The sequence below is a fragment of the Mus caroli genome, unplaced genomic scaffold, assembly GCF_978045245.1.
Source record: "Mus caroli unplaced genomic scaffold, Mus_caroli_1 scaffold_6, whole genome shotgun sequence".
NCBI lineage: Eukaryota > Metazoa > Chordata > Mammalia > Rodentia > Muridae > Mus > Mus caroli.
Genome location: NW_028227261.1, coordinates 96,541,900 through 96,557,542, shown reverse-complemented (window position 1 = coordinate 96,557,542; position 15,643 = coordinate 96,541,900). Strand labels below are relative to the sequence as shown.

The window sequence follows — 15,643 nt, the reverse complement described above, 5'->3', positions numbered from 1 at the left end:
CAGTCTTTAACTATTGCTTATTAGGCAGGCAAGGCTGGCAAGCCAGTGAGCTGCGGGGACCAGGCTGTCCCTGCCTGGCCAGCGCTGGGTTTCTAGGTGTGTGGCACCGTGCCTGGCTTTTCTTACCCTGGGGTCTGGGGATCAAGCTCACATCTCACTCTTGCACAGAAAGCACTTGACCTCTGGAGCTAGCACTACAGCCCTCGTTCTTGTCTTCTGGACACACTTAGTGGGAAGACACTTGAGGGTGGGAGCAGATCACATTTGTATCACACTTAACAATTGGCTCACCATGGTGAGATCACCTTTAGATATCTTGAGCAAGCAATGCAAAAACTGCACCTCTTGTTTCACTTAAAATCAGAGTAACAATAAATATCTATTTAGTTCCATTCGGGCGGTGAACTTTATAAAAGCAAAATGGAATTTCATCAAAATTGGCTTACTCTAACTCATTTATGGCTAAGATATGGCTACAAAGGCCTTATCTATAGGCTACTAAAATGCAGAAAGATGCATTTTGGGGGGAGGCTGGAGGGGTGGCTCAGTGGTTAAGAGCACTGGCTGCTCCTCCAGAGGACTAAGGCTGAATTCTCAGCACTCACATGGTGCCTCTTACCTGTCTAAAACTCTGATCCTATAGGATCTGCTGCCTTTTCTGGCCTCCCTGCACACACAGGGTACATGGCTATATGTGCAGGCCAATACCTATACGCATAAAATAAGAACTTGAAAAGATGTATATTGTAATGTTTCTTAATTATCTTGATCCACTTTTATTCAGTACACACTGTGTAGACTTGAGCTATTTCTGTTTCAACAATCAATCTGTTCACTGCCTCTACTTGGAAATACCGAATCAATCATGGTAGGTGACCCTATAAGAGATGGACGTTATGGATCTTTTCCTAGTCTCTTACCTCCAGGAAGCCGTTCTCAACCTTAGGTGGTTCGTTACAGGACACAGGGTGGCAGGTGGGCGTGGGTTTACTCCACTGTCCTGTGGCCTCACACGTGCTCTTCTTCTCCCCCTTGATATAGAATCCCTTGTGGCAGCTGTAGGCCACCACGGCCCCAAAACTGTAGTTTGTCCCACTCGGGTAGCCATTTGCGATGCTTGGAGGCTCTCCGCACCGCACCGGGATGCACTGGACGGACAGGGGAGAAGGGCTCCACTCTCCACCTCTCAGGCATTCAATCTTCGCTGAGGTGTTCAGCACAAAACCCTCCATGCACTTGAAGCTCACTACCGAGCCAGCTGCAAACTTTGCTTTGCTCACAGATTCCAAGATGCTGTAGGAAACAGATGGGGGTTTTTCACAGAAGTGAGCTATGCAGCGTGGCACAGCCTGGCCCTCGGGGGGAACCCAGTTCCCCTGGGCATTGCAGATGAGCTGGGAATTATCAGCCAGGCTGTAACCATCCGCACAGTAGTAAAACGCGGTGTCTCCAAAGAGCCTGTGAGCAGTCTCTGGAGAGGCGTGGTCCACATTGGGGGGCTCGTCACAGGAGACAGCCAGGCACTGGTGGTTACTTGAATTCCACTTGCCGTTGGCCTGGCATATGATGGTGTCAGGCCCAGCAAGGGTGTAGCTATGGGAATGAGGAGAAAGAAACAGGTCAATGTAGTATCGACAAAAGGCATTCTCTTTTCTTTCCGTTTATTACTCTTTCCAACACTAACTTTGCTTTTATTCTTTTTTTAAAAAATAATATTTGACAACTGAATACTGAGCTTTATTGTTAAAATGATTCTAATGGTTGGTCAGTAAGGAAATAGATTTAAGACTTTTGCTATTTAAAGAACTCTAGTGATAGTTACACATTTGTGTGTATATGTGTGTACGTGTGTGTGTGCTCACAGTTGTACATGCATATATACTTGGAGAGGTCAGAGGTCACAATCATTTATCAGGAGCCATTTACCTTATTTTTTGAGAGGCAGGTTTTTGTTTGTTTGTTTGTTTGCTTGCTTGCTGGGACCTGACTATTACTGCTTAGCCAGGCTGGCTTGCTGGTGAGCCTCGGAGATCTGCTTGTCTCTACCTCCCCAGTACTAGAATCATATGCAGGCCACGCCCCCACACAAACAGGCCACACCCCCAACATAAGCAGGCCACGCCCCCACACCCACCCCAAGTTTCTTCCACAGGTTCTGAAGATCACATCGAGGTCCTCATTTCACCAACTGAGCCTGACCCTGGTCCCTGACTACTTCACAGTTTTAAAAATAAAAATGAGAAGTAAGCTTTAACTCAATTTAATATTAGGCCTCCATAGCTTTGATAGCTTTAGTCTGTTGATTTTAATAGTCATATTTTGAAAAAAAGCTTTAGTGAACCACATTTAACCTAGATATAGCTTATAGTGGCTCACTTACATTCAGTGAACTTTAAAACAGTGATTACAATTCTAGGATCCAGTGTTTCCAAAATCCTCTGACCGCATGGTAAGAGTTAAAAGTCTTTGCTCTGTGTATGGCTATGCCGTACATTGAGTGTATGGATACATTTTGTTCAATAGCTCCCAGCTTTTCTTCGCCTATATCTGATGAGAGATTATTAATATGATCCCCAGGGCTATTTCAATAGAGCAGAACAAACATTGGGCTGTGTGGTTAGGAGCACTGTATCTGAGGTCCTCTGATTTTCCCTTTAAGTCTCTTAGACAGCAGAGTTTTAAAGGGGTCTCTACCATCGGTTCAGTCTGTCGTTCTGTTACTAATAATGAAGGGAATTAAAACAGCCGGGTGCCTAGTTGATCCTTGTTAGACACGTGATTGGTTCATCATACAGAAGGCTGGGTGGTAAATCCGTCACTTGCCACACATCACTCAGCTCTCAGCAGATGTGAGATTCACATTTAGTTAATAGATTCCAGCACTCACGTCTTTCCCACAATGCACCCCCTCTCTTCTTTTCAGGCCTGTTATATAAGACTACTGTTTGCGGGGATGCTGTGGGAACAACTGGAGGTGCCATAGTGCAGATCATTTGACCCACCGTTCAGCAAGACTCTTAAGTCATTAGTACCCGAAACTTCCACTGAGATCTCTTTAGGTCTAAAAGAAATAATCCATTAGAGAAAAATTGGGATTCCATCGTCCTTAGCAGATATATCCATAATATCTACAGGAGACTAATGGGCAATTCAACAAAAGTGACAGATGTCTGTAGATCACTGCACCCCACCTATGGTCATGCACTGCCCAATGCACAGAAGTAGGGTCCCATGAATCCTTTTAGATACTCCCAATAGCTGAGTGAGGTCTCTGCCTAGGGACTCTTCAGTTCATGGTTTGGGAAAACCTCAGTCTTCCTATGTGGATATGGACTTAGTGGGTGTTTAGGTGACTTCTCTCTTAACAGTCATAGGGAGGCACCCACAGGCAGAATGCTTAGTGAGCAAATTTATTAAAAAGTCAGGCTGGGCCTGCTGATTTGAGTGCCCCTGCAGAGGACATGTCCTGGGTGGCTCCTGATGTTTTACAGCACAACTTAAATCATTCACATACTTTGAAACATGTGTCATCCTGGTCCCTGACCCCCTGATGTACCTGACATTGTTCACTGGCTGAAGTTCATATGTGCAGACCTAGACAACCCTGACTTATAGGAATTCATTGTACATAAAGTTTTTCCAGGTGGTCTGAGGCAGAAGCACCTGTCTCCAGAATCTTCCTTATTCCACAGAGCATCTTGAGAACGTGAAAATTACATTATATAATTTGGAAGCACTTGGGGTCTTTGATCTTTGACCTTATGATAACTCTCCACCAACTACTCCTTCTTGATGAACAGCAAAGCAGCTCTCTAATTGAATGGGCAATGGCCACTGAAAACACAGTTTAAAGAGATTTGAATGTGAAGAATTCAATTTTAGAATCTTTGTTACCCCCCCCCCCCCAGTCTGGATTAGACTTTTGTTTTTTCTTTATGCATTTCAGTTAACATGTGTTTCCTCATACAGGATGTTGCCTCCTCTTCATACACGACCTTCCTCGGGGCATACATGCTGTATTAGTGTAGTGCTTGTTTGCAGTTGTCTCATTTGCACACAATGTGGCAGACAGAGAGTTACAGTGTGACACTGTAAGATACATATTTGGTCTATGCCCTGTGCCTAAAATGGAGATCCTGAGGACTCTGTAATTTCCCAAGTGCCAGAAGGTCAGGGCTTTGCATCACTAGAGACTGTACTCAAGTGAAGACAGGTTAGGTGATAAACAAAGATGAATACTATGAAAAAGGTTAGAATTTTAAGATGATAAAAAGGATATATATTCCCCTAAATGACATCTAAGGGAATTAACCATAAGCCATTACTTAATCACTAAAACATCAAATTGCTTGTACTACTTATTTCTGTCAGAAGTTTGGAAGTGTATTTGGAATTATAGGGGACATCTCCTACTCGCTTATCTTGTTGAGGGGTCATTCAGAGAATAAGCATTTTATAGTTAATAGCATATTCCTATAACTGCTGGCCACCAAAGTGAGAGAATGTGAAACTGGGCTAAGTCTAAGCTGTGAGACAAACTTGGATTTGGTATCGACCTAAGATGAAGGTTTACTCACTTCAACTCTTGGTAACCTTTGAGCTCTTGGTCAAGAGGTCTCGGGGACAATACTTTTATTAAAAATTAGCCACACCTTATGTCCCTGGGGAAGGAGTCCATCTGCATTGAAAGGATGCCTTAGGACTCCAGCAATACACAGGGATCCTTCAGTAATGGGTAGACTCCTTTCTCATTCAAGGTTTTAGTAGTTGGATTCCCACACCTAGAGGAAGCTTACCAACCAGCATGGGCCCTGGGAGCTTTATGAGTGAGCTCCTGAGAGCAGTATCCTGTCCCCTTCTAAAAGGGCAAAAGCTGCTCATTAAACAGCTGCGGGTTAATGAGGATAATAGAAAGCAGCAGTGATTAATCTTATTTCAATTCATAACAACTATTGAAGATCAAAGCTCTTGTCTTAATAGATCTAGTAATTCCCTTTAGAAGCTTCTACGTGAGAAGAATCAAAAGAGGGAAACTCGGTGAGGTTTTTATGATGTCATTAACCCTTCCACACCTCTGAGTTTCATACCAACAAATGTCAACCTAAGGGAGAGAGAGAGAGAGAGAGAGAGAGAGAGAGAGAGAGAGAGAGAGAGAGAGAGAGAGAGAGAGAGACTGCCATCAGTCTATCTGGCCTGAAGCACCTGCTTCTAGCATTCGGGGTGTTGATAAAAATTTCAAAAGCTAAATGTGTGGGTGAAAGGTAAATTTGCGTTGGTGAGTTGGATGGGGCTGCTTGTTTCTTTCCTGTCCTGGCGCTGGTCATTCTACACTGGTCCTTGCTTCCTTGCTGTAAACTTGAGAATGTATCTTGCTCCCATGATTCAGGGAGAGGCTTCATCAAAGCTCACTGGCAGTATAAAAGTTTAAACCAATCAAACAACCCAGCAACCACAGTCCAGCATCCATCCCTATTGACAGTTGACAGAGTTAGGTGAAGGAGAGACAGTTTTCCTTAAGGGTGTGGTCCCCTGTAGGTGGTCCATGCTCTAGGGAACAGTTCCATATTCATGAATGCATGGGCAGCGAAAATTGGACTCAGTGGGTGGTGAAAATCAAATCAAAGCAGAGGCCATGAAGTTGGGAGGAGGGCTTAGGGAGTAAGGATGAACCGAAGAGAACTTGTGGGGAAGAGTGAACATGGTCAAATTACATCATATGCATGTGTGAAATTCTCAAAGAACTAATAAAATATTATATCATATTAAAATAGCAATAGTGAGACAACAGTAAGACTGCTTGCATGTTCATGTATGTTCAGGTCTGGGTGGCTTATACAGTATGGAGGGCAGAGGGAAGGTAGACTTGAGATTCGAAAGGAGAAAAACTCCACTTTCATGAGTCTGAGAGCAGCTGCTGATGGAAAAGGAGACAGCAAGGCAGGGCACACTACCTAGAAGTCGCCAATGTTGCTATTCTTAACAGAACAAGTTGCCAGGGGTGTGCTACACAAGCCTCAGGGAGGAGTTCTGGATGGAAAAGGAGACAGCAAGGCAGTCCTCATAACCTACAAGTCATGGCTTGGATACAATGATACTATTCTTAATATAACAAGATGCTAGGGCTGTGCTACGCAAGCCTCCAGGAGGAAAATAGAAATGGAAAAGACAGAAAGAGGACATGGACAGATTCCTGGTTCTGGCTACCACATAATCTGCAAATCTTCTCTATAATACTTGATAAGATATAACAGAAATCAATTTAAGTGCATAGCTGGGTTAACCAGAAAGGAAATCTCCATGTCTTCAACATGAGGCAGAAATTGAAGCCAGCAAAGCAAGCTTGCCAGTGAGTGCCCGGGTTGCCTTTGGATGAGACAAAGGAAGGAACCAGAGAGGAAAAGGAACACAGCCTCAGACTGAATTAGTAACAGGGTGTCTGGCGGGAAGCCACATCCTGGAAGGAGATTTGTTAACATGGCAAACTTGTCAAATCTCATCCATCGCTGTGTTTGCAGAGATGCTGGGTAGAAAAATGAGGCAGCTGCTAACTACAGATCTGTACCTGATACAGGCTTCACGTTAGAATCCATACTACTCGAGTTGTATGCAAAACCTTTCAAACCAATAAATTACTGCAAAGGGGAGGGCCCTGGGGTAGCTGGTAGAAAAGAGTCCAGAGAGCCAGATCATGAGGGTTTGTCGTGGACACAGGAAGCCTTTTTTTCTGTACGGAGCGACTCTGAAATGGCAATACATACTTAGGTGTCTTAGGGTTACTATCACTGTGATGAAACACCACGACCAAAAGCAAGTTGTGGAGGAAAGGGATTATTGGGTTTACATTTCCATATCACTGTTCATCATCCAAAGGAAGTCAGGAAAGGAACTCAAGCAGGGCAGGGACCTGAGGCCAGGAGCTGATGTAGAGGTGATGGAGGAGTGCTGCTTACTGGCTTGCTCCTCAGGGCTTGCCCAGTCTGCTTTCTTATAGAACCCAGGACCACCAGCCCAGGGGTGGCACTACCCACAATGAACTGGGCCCTCCTTAATCAGTCACCAATTAAGAAAACACCTTATAGGCTGTCTATAGCCTGATCTTGTGAAGGTATTTCCTCAACTGAGGCTCCCTCCTCTCTGCTGATTCAAACGTGTGTCAGGTTGACATAGAACTAGCCAGGACAACAGGCATGTTTCCACCGTGAAAGGTTCAGCACAGACAAGGCACTTGCAAGAGTAGAGCTCTGATAAGTGAGATACTGGAAGAAAACTGTTAGCCTGCTGGTTTCAATAAGCAGCTATGGTTGGATCTTAGAGTGGGATGCTAGGGATGAGACACCAGAAAGAGCAGAGGGAAGGCTGATTAGAGGGCACTAGGTTAAAGGGACACAGGAGTAGAAGTTGAGACTGCAGGTAACAGCCATGCACATTTCAATAAGCTACAGGAAATAATTTTGGAAGAAACGGCAAATATATGAGTAGGAAGGCACATTTAACCTAGTGGAAGAATGGCACTGTGCACACATGTACGGACATTTTAGGTGGCACCCCATTAATGAATATAAGTTCTAGACGTTCATGTGTCAGTTTTAAAAGTATCATTAAAATAATTAAGACAGTTGCATCATTTACTCCCCCTCTCTTTCCTCCTCTGGTCAGTCCAATGTCTCCCTGCCTTGTTTTCTTTCAGATTGGTGGCCCCCTGTTACATGTTTATGCACAAATATGCAAATACAACCAGCTGAGACCATTCTGTGTTGATTGCATGTAAGATTTCAGGGCGGATCACTTGGTGTTGGATAACCAATGAGGGGGCTCATCCCTTGCTAAGACTAATTCTCCCTCATTCAGAATTCCTTAACTGCTTGTAGTTCTTTGTCTGGGGGTGGGCCCTGTGAGAATTCTAGCTTTCTGCTTTAGCGTGAGTAATGGTATTGTTTTTGTTCCGGCCACATTGTTGAAGTATTATGGGTGCAGTTTCCTGTCATCTCTAGGAGACTTACTATCACAGCCAGCTTCCTAATCTGCTTGCTGGCTCTTACAATCTTCCCACGCTCGCTTCATTTGTGCGTTTTAAACAATTAGATTCGGAATTCCAGGTAACTGTTCACCATTGGACGCTTCACCTCTTCTTGACTGAAGGTGTTGTCGCCACCTGCTGGCAGTCACATGTAAGTTACACCTTAACTGGGCCAGCAAGTTAAACTGGTCACTTTTCATTTTGGTAACTTATTACTATCTTGCAAAGCTAAAACTACGAATATTCTAGGACCTAAGCTACAGCTTGCAATGTCTAGGCCAGGGATATCCTATTTTACATGTGCCAGGAAGCAGACAGGAATACTAGGTGTGACTCTGCTTTTATAAGCAAATAAAGAGGGAGCACATTAGTGTAGTACTGTAGAGAAATGAGTAATTTAGAGATTTGGGATTTGTGCTGAAATGACTATTCACGTGTTCAACCACCATAGACAATTCCTTCCTGTACTGTGGATAGCCAGCAGGGGCCCATCACTTCTTATGATAATCATATTACACTAAAGTTATTGCTGTTGTTTTAATTCAGGATTTTAGAAAGTTCTCATGTCAGTGTTTGAGGTTCCAGGTCTCCTCAAGGACATGTCACCACCTCTGTGGTGCCTCTGTGTGTGTGTGTTTGTGTGTGTGTGTGTGTGAGTGTGTGTGTGTGTGTGAGTGTGTGTGTGTGAGTGTGTGTGTATGTGTATGTGAGTCTGTGTGTGTGTGTGTGCACTCATGTGCGCATATGTGCATATGCGTGTGTATCCAGTGAAGAGATCACCATCAGGGGTCTTGCTCAATTGCTTTGCAGTTTGTTTTTTGAGACAATTCTCTACTACACCTGGAACTTGTTCTTTTGGTTAGACTGGCCGCCCAAGGTGCCACCAAGATCTTCCTGTCTCTGTCTCCTTCAGCACTGGGGTTAAGATAAGTGCCACACTGCTGGGCTTTCTACCTGGGCGCTGGGGATCTGAACTTAGTCCTCATGAGGAACCCTACTTGCAGAGTCATCTCCCCAGCCCAGAGATGAGTCCTTCTTATGCAGGCATATTTTATACCAGTGAAAAGGTAGTCCAGCTGACTAGCACGTATCTGAGAGAGATTATTCACACACACACACACACACACACACACACCACATCACATAATTAAAAATAAAATAACTATTTTAAAAGAGAGAAGTGATTTAAATGACACTTCTTAAATGAGGCAATGTGTACAAATATACACTAACATGTAAATTAAAAGTATATTTGCCTATGAAAACGTGTATGTAGTAACCACAAAATGGGCATTTGTTAACATGAGAATTGCAGACAGGCATTGAGGCTGGCTTCCAGGAGAATCTCTCATATCGTATTTTTTTTCATAAAACTACTTAACCATAGCAAAGACTTAACTCATGCTTCTATCTCCGTAACGGGAGCACAGGTGATCTTAAACAGGGCATTGTGCTATTGTTTTTACTTCTGTATAGTTCAAAGCCACTGTTAAAAATGTGGCCAGAAGGCAAGGGAACAGGACAGAAACTCGGTTTCCTGTGAGGCTGTTCCCACAGCGCCTGGAGGAGAGGACGGTTTCCTCAAAGGGGCTTTCTGTTCTATCATCAAGAGTTTGAACTCTAGAAAAAGAAGACTATCTTTTAATAGCTGATTTTTGTCTTTCATAAAAAAAATTACAAGTGGGTAGTGATTTGCCATTTGTGGTTGAAATGACTATTCACTTGTTCAACCGCCGCAGACAATTCCCTCCTGTATTATGGGCGGACAGCAGGGGCCCATCACTTTATATGATAATCATATTACAATGCTGAAGTTATTGCTGCTGTTGTTTTAACTTATCAGAAAATTCTTATGTATGTCAGTGTTTGAGGCTCAAGGTCTCCTCAAGAACATGTCACCACGTGGTCCTGGTGACAGAGTCTGGGCTGGTGACATGAAACACATCCTCTCTGACAGCCCAGCTCCTGCGTGCCCTCACTCCAGCACCAGTTAACAGCTTCACTGGCTTCATCAACGCCCCCTGCCCTTGGCTAAGCCATTCATTGTAGTCTTTGTTCTCTCACAAATATCAGCATCTAGGGAACTAACTTGGCCTGGGGCAGTGGTTCTCAACCTGTGGGTCACGACTCCTATGGGGGTGTGTGTCCAACAACCCTTTCACAGGGGTCACCTAAGACAACTAGAAAACAGAGATTTATTTACGTTATGATTCATAACAGTAGCAAAATTGCAGTTATGAAGTAGCAACATAAATAATTTTATGGTTGGAGTCACCACAATCTCAGGGACTGTATTAAAGGGTTGCAACATGAGGACAGTTGAGAACCACTACTACAGGAGAACATTCTAGTCACAGAGAGGACACGCTGCTTCTCTGAGGGCACACACCTAAGGCAGAAATCCAGGGAGCATTCTAGTGTGTAAACGCCAGGGATGATAAAATAGTAACAAGAAAGTGTAGACAGAGAAGAAACACAGTGTCCACAACGGAGGGCGAGTTGGACCACACTCAACGCCTTGGCAGCATGAGATCCTAAACAGGCCATCACAGGTATGTATCAACCTGCAGCTTTGCCCTCAGGGCTCTCCTGACCATCAGATGAGGCCACAAGTTAAAATCCTTTGCAGTGTGTTTCCTGCTTTGCCAAATACCAAATATTTTTATTCCCCTGCTGACTTACCATTCTTATGACTTTGGTGGGTGATAGACAGACACACACCTGCTTCGATGACTTTCTCACATTCTTGGTTAAAGTAAAAGATACTTTGTATTGCATTGCTCTTTGTCTGAGTCTTAACTTAACAATTAGTACATTCCAGGGGGCTACTGTTTGGGAAGCCTGCCTCCTCTCTGCTATCAGAAAATAAGATCAGGAAGCTCTCTGTCTTGGCTGTCAGGGAGTTTCATTTTCTATCCTTGATGCTCCATGCTCCCCCCCCCCCTACAGGTTTTACTTACCCCTCTTTGCATGTGTAAGCAACTGTGTTCCCAAAAGTGAAGTTGCTCCCAGTGATGACAGCATCTTTGACGATTGGAGGCTCTCCGCAGGAGACAAGTTGACAGCTAGGCGGCGCTCTGTCCCAGCTGCCGGAAGCTGTGCATTCAAGGAGGGATGGGCCCTGTAAACTACAGATAGGAGAGAGGACTCAGGTCATTCCTCTCACTGGGTGGCCACTTTCTCCATGGAGAAATAGAACTTGGAAGAAAATACAGGCTGAATGTTGAGTTCTTGTGCACGAAATAGAGTTCTTCACATTGTATTGATGTGTATGAATGTAAAAGAAATTTACACCAGCCAGACCATTTAAAATAATGAATGGGTAAAGAAACACAACAACCACTGGTGCAGAATTCAAGACTAATGTGTTTATTGGTAAAGGGGGAACTCTAGAGCTTCTGACTGGCAGGGTACTGGGATGAGAAGGGTTAATAGCTTAATTATTACCCAACTGGAAGCTGGACACCTGAACAGACAGGTAATCAGAGGCACCGAGGTCAAAGGCGTTGTCCTTCCAGGACCTGAGGTTTGTTGCTCATGACTCTGACCTCTGTTTGTCCTTGGACTTTACAAACCCTGTACCCATGGCATGGCTTACCCACCTATTCTGACAGTCTTGGCTAGTTCTTTTTTTTTTTTTTTAATATCTTTTGTTGTGGTGGTTGTGGGTGCTGGGGAATGTGTGGAAGTCAGAAGATAACTTAAAGGAGTCAGTTCTTCCCCCCCCCCATTAGGCTTAGACCTTTATCCTCTGAGCCATCCCACTGGCTCTTAATTCTTTACTTCTATCCACTCGATCTGTTTCATTATGGAACCTGATGACTGCCTTTCTGGGCACAGTCTGGCACACATGCACCTGTACACGTACATACGCACACCCATGTGTGTGTACACACACAAGTGAACTTCTTACAGAATTAAGACCCTTCCATGCTTTCTTGCACTAATAAATATCATCTTGATAAAGTGTGTAAACAAAAACGATCCATGGCAAGGCATTTCCTCAGGTATGATGCTGTGCTCCGCACACCAACCTGTCTTTCCTCTTTAGAGTCTGAACACTCCAGCGGTTGAACTGTGAGAACTTCTGGAGTCACAGATGGACAGTCTCCCTGACATTCGCTGTAAGCCAGGCTCCAAGAAGCATACACATTTTAGGACATCCCCATTTTTATAGACCTGGTTTGAAAGTCAGCTAGCTCATTCACTCAAGCTTAGGAACAGCGGGAAGACTGTAGGAAGCAGGGCAGCTGCCCCCTTGCCCTCTTACCTGTATCCGTTCTCACAAGAATACGATGCAATAGAAAGGTAGGTGAGCCCACTTAAGATGTATTTGCCGTTATTTATGTCCTCAGGCTGGGAACACTTCACCAGCTTGCACACAGGAGAGGAATGGCTCCAGGAACCACTAGCAAGGCATGCTGACTCTTCATCCCCAGCCAAAGTAAATCCTTTATCACACCTGGAAAAGACAGAGGCAAATGACTGGATACGGATAGCTTTGTTTTGCACACTTTAAACTTGTGTGAGTGTATGATGTTGTGTGTATGAGCATTGGTTCATATGTATGAGTGCAGCCATGCATGTGCCATGTCGTGCACGGGGAGGCTGAAGGACAGGTGTTGGTCCTGGGCTTTCCATCTTGTTTGAGGCAGCATCTCTTTGTTGCTGCCTTTAATGAGCAGGTGTGAGAGTTCTGGGGAGTCTCCTGTGTTTGTCCTGTCTGTCCCTATCTCCCTGTAGGGGCATGGGATTACAGACGCATGCTATGGTACCCAGCTCCACCTGAATCTGAGAACCAGAGCTTGGTTTTCAGTATCTACATCAGCAGTTCATAATCTCCTGTAACTAGCTCCAGGAGATCTGATGCCCTCTTCTGGCCTCCATGGGCTACTGCACACATAGAATATATGCTCCAGATATTCAAACTCAGGTCCTCCCTCTCCTCAGCTCTATTTTGCATTTTATATTATGTGTACCAAGACCCTTAAAAAACTGTAAGGAATTTACATATTTTGGGAATTGTTTTTACATTGGAATAATGATTCAAAATTGTATTTTCTACAAGGTTGAGTGTTGTACATCTTCCCACATTAACCTCTAGTAATATGCAAAGGTCAGATGTGAGAATTTGGCATGTCTCCAAAGTGTGCCTTGATGAACAGCTGAAAGCAGAAAATTCTGGGTTTGAGGGTGAGGTGGGCTACGTCGCTAGGCTGTAAGGCTGGGACTCACAGCTGGTTAATAACCAAGGTTAGCCCTTAGTTGGGAGTGCCTTCCACCATGGTGCCTCAGGGGGTTGCTAGTGGCAACAGCAGGCCAGGAGATTTAAGGATATGACTACAAGGAGGTTATCAGGATTGATTTCTTTACACTATACTAAACCCAATTATTTCAATAATGATGATAATAATAATAATAATAATAATAATAACCCTCTGGGGAGGCTGGAGAAATAGCTCAACAGTTAAGAGAGCACATTGCTCTTACAGAAGACCAGAGTTTGTTTCTCAGCATCTACATCAGAAGCTTGTAACTGTGCTCCAGGAGATCAGATGCCCTCTTCTGGCCTCCATGGGCAACTGCACATATACGGCATACACTTGTCCATATATATATATATATATATATATATATATATATATATATATATGGACAAGGGATATATATATATATCCCTCTGGGATTGTTTCCCCTTTCCTTGGTATTCCACTACTGCTGGCATGCTATTAACTACTGTACTACACCGTTAAAGTTAGACACTCACCTGTACACCACCTTACTGCCGTATGTGAATGCCGACCCGTCAACACCACCATTTTCAGGAACAGGTGGGACACCACAGGAAATGGCTGGAAGGAGAGACCAAAAGTGTGGTTTTCTGAAACTGTGCAAAGTCCTCTGAAAGCTTATGGCGTCCAGATTTTATCCCCTTGTCATGTTTAAACTTGAGCCTGATTCCTGACTTTCAGAACAAAGACTGGCATGACCTGGAGCTTACTGCACCAACCATTTCATATTTTGAGAATGGCCCAGTACAGCGAGCATGGCCATTTTCTCAGCGTACCTTCACAGGATGGTCTGAGGTGATCCCACTTGCCAGTCTCCAAACACGTGATGGTGCTCACTCCCACCAGCTGGTGCCCTTCGTCACAGGAAAATGTGACTGCAGCACCCACCGTGTAAATCTCGCCGGAAGAGCGGCCATTTTCTGGATTTTCTGGAGCCTTACATTTTACAGGTTCTTAAACGAAAGTTTTGGTGGAATAATAAGTGGCACTCACACAACCATACAAAATCTCAAAGCAAAAGACGTCTACAGCAGTTAAGGCAAGTCTAAAGATGGGACAGAGGTTTTTGAACGGAGAGGCACAAAAGCCAGGGACTTGCTGGATGTTAGCCAGATAATACATTTATTAGGCACTTACACATTAATATTTTAAAAAGAATTAGTTTTATTGTTTTCAAATAGATGTATTATTCTAAGTTATGTGTCCATGTCTACATGTTGGTATGCCACCTGAGTGCTGGTGCCATGGAAACCAGGGGTGTCCAATCCCCTGGTATTTACAGATAGTTGTGAGTGGTTCAGTGAGGCTGCTGGGAATCAAACTCAGGTCCTCTGCAAGACCAGTATGTGCTTCTAATTCAGCCATTTACCTATCCAGCCCAAGATATGTGTGTGTATGTGTGTGTGTGTGTTGTGTGTGTTGTGTTGTGTGTGTCTGTGTGTCTGTGTCTATATGCACTTGCTCATGGGAGCCAGAAGAGGGCACCAGATTCCTTGGGCCTGGGTATACAGGCATTTGTGAGCTGCCCAAGGTTGGTGCTGGGATCTGAACCTAGGTCTTGTGATAAAGCAGTGCATGCTTTTACCTAACTGCTGAGCCTTCTCATTAGCTTCTAAAGAATAATATTTTGAAATCAAAACGAATACAAAAAATATGGAAGTTTTATGAGGCCCTGAAGATAGTTATCTAATGGTGAAGTAGAGATGCTGTGATCACTTGTCTCAGAAGACTTCCCCTCTAAACCTCAGAGCAACCTTAGACACAGTTACACACAGCAACCGACTCAGTCTTAAGCTGATGTAAAGATTACACAATCCTGATTGCTGCCCAGCCTGATGACCTGAGTTCCCTCCCTGTGACCCACCCAGTAGAAGGAGAAACTCTTGCAAAGTGTCTTCTGACCTCTCTCTCACAAATAACAGAAAAAGGGGAGAAAGGCTAGGTTGATTTAATCTCTTTCAAGATCGTCCAGGCTATGAAAATCAAGTATTTTGTTTATTTACTTACTTAATATTACTAGATACCTAGCACAGAGCATGCTCGGCAATTGCTCTATGTTTAAAGATACCCTCGGCCCCTTTAAGGGTTTTAAAGGAACAAAAAGTAAATGTAATTATAGGATTGGATTTTGGAAGAATAGCTGTAAGTGAGCAGAAGAATGATATCCAAATGCTTATTATTTTCCATGGCAGATATTATCTGATGTTAAACACAGGGAGACGTTACTTCTGGTAAATGTATGAAGTGCACCATAAAACAGAAATTAAAGTTATATTCTCAGACTCTTTTGAGACACGGTATTATAATAACTTAGTCTTTGTTTCCTATCAGGCCT

At 43.9% G+C, this 15,643-nt stretch overlaps 1 protein-coding gene across 1 annotated transcript in view; it reads right to left on the bottom strand.

Annotated features, from left to right (window-relative positions):
* The window catches only part of Svep1 (sushi, von Willebrand factor type A, EGF and pentraxin domain containing 1), a 180,004-nt gene that overhangs the window by 28,144 nt on the left and 136,217 nt on the right, over positions 1-15,643 (bottom strand). Inside the window, exons 33-37 of the mRNA XM_021160495.3 lie at positions 14,085-14,261; positions 13,785-13,869; positions 12,288-12,479; positions 10,978-11,145; positions 921-1,593 (exon numbers count right to left, since the gene is read on the bottom strand). Coding sequence (XP_021016154.1) covers positions 921-1,593; positions 10,978-11,145; positions 12,288-12,479; positions 13,785-13,869; positions 14,085-14,261 — 1,295 coding nt within the window. The remainder of the gene's footprint in view (positions 1-920; positions 1,594-10,977; positions 11,146-12,287; positions 12,480-13,784; positions 13,870-14,084; positions 14,262-15,643) is intronic.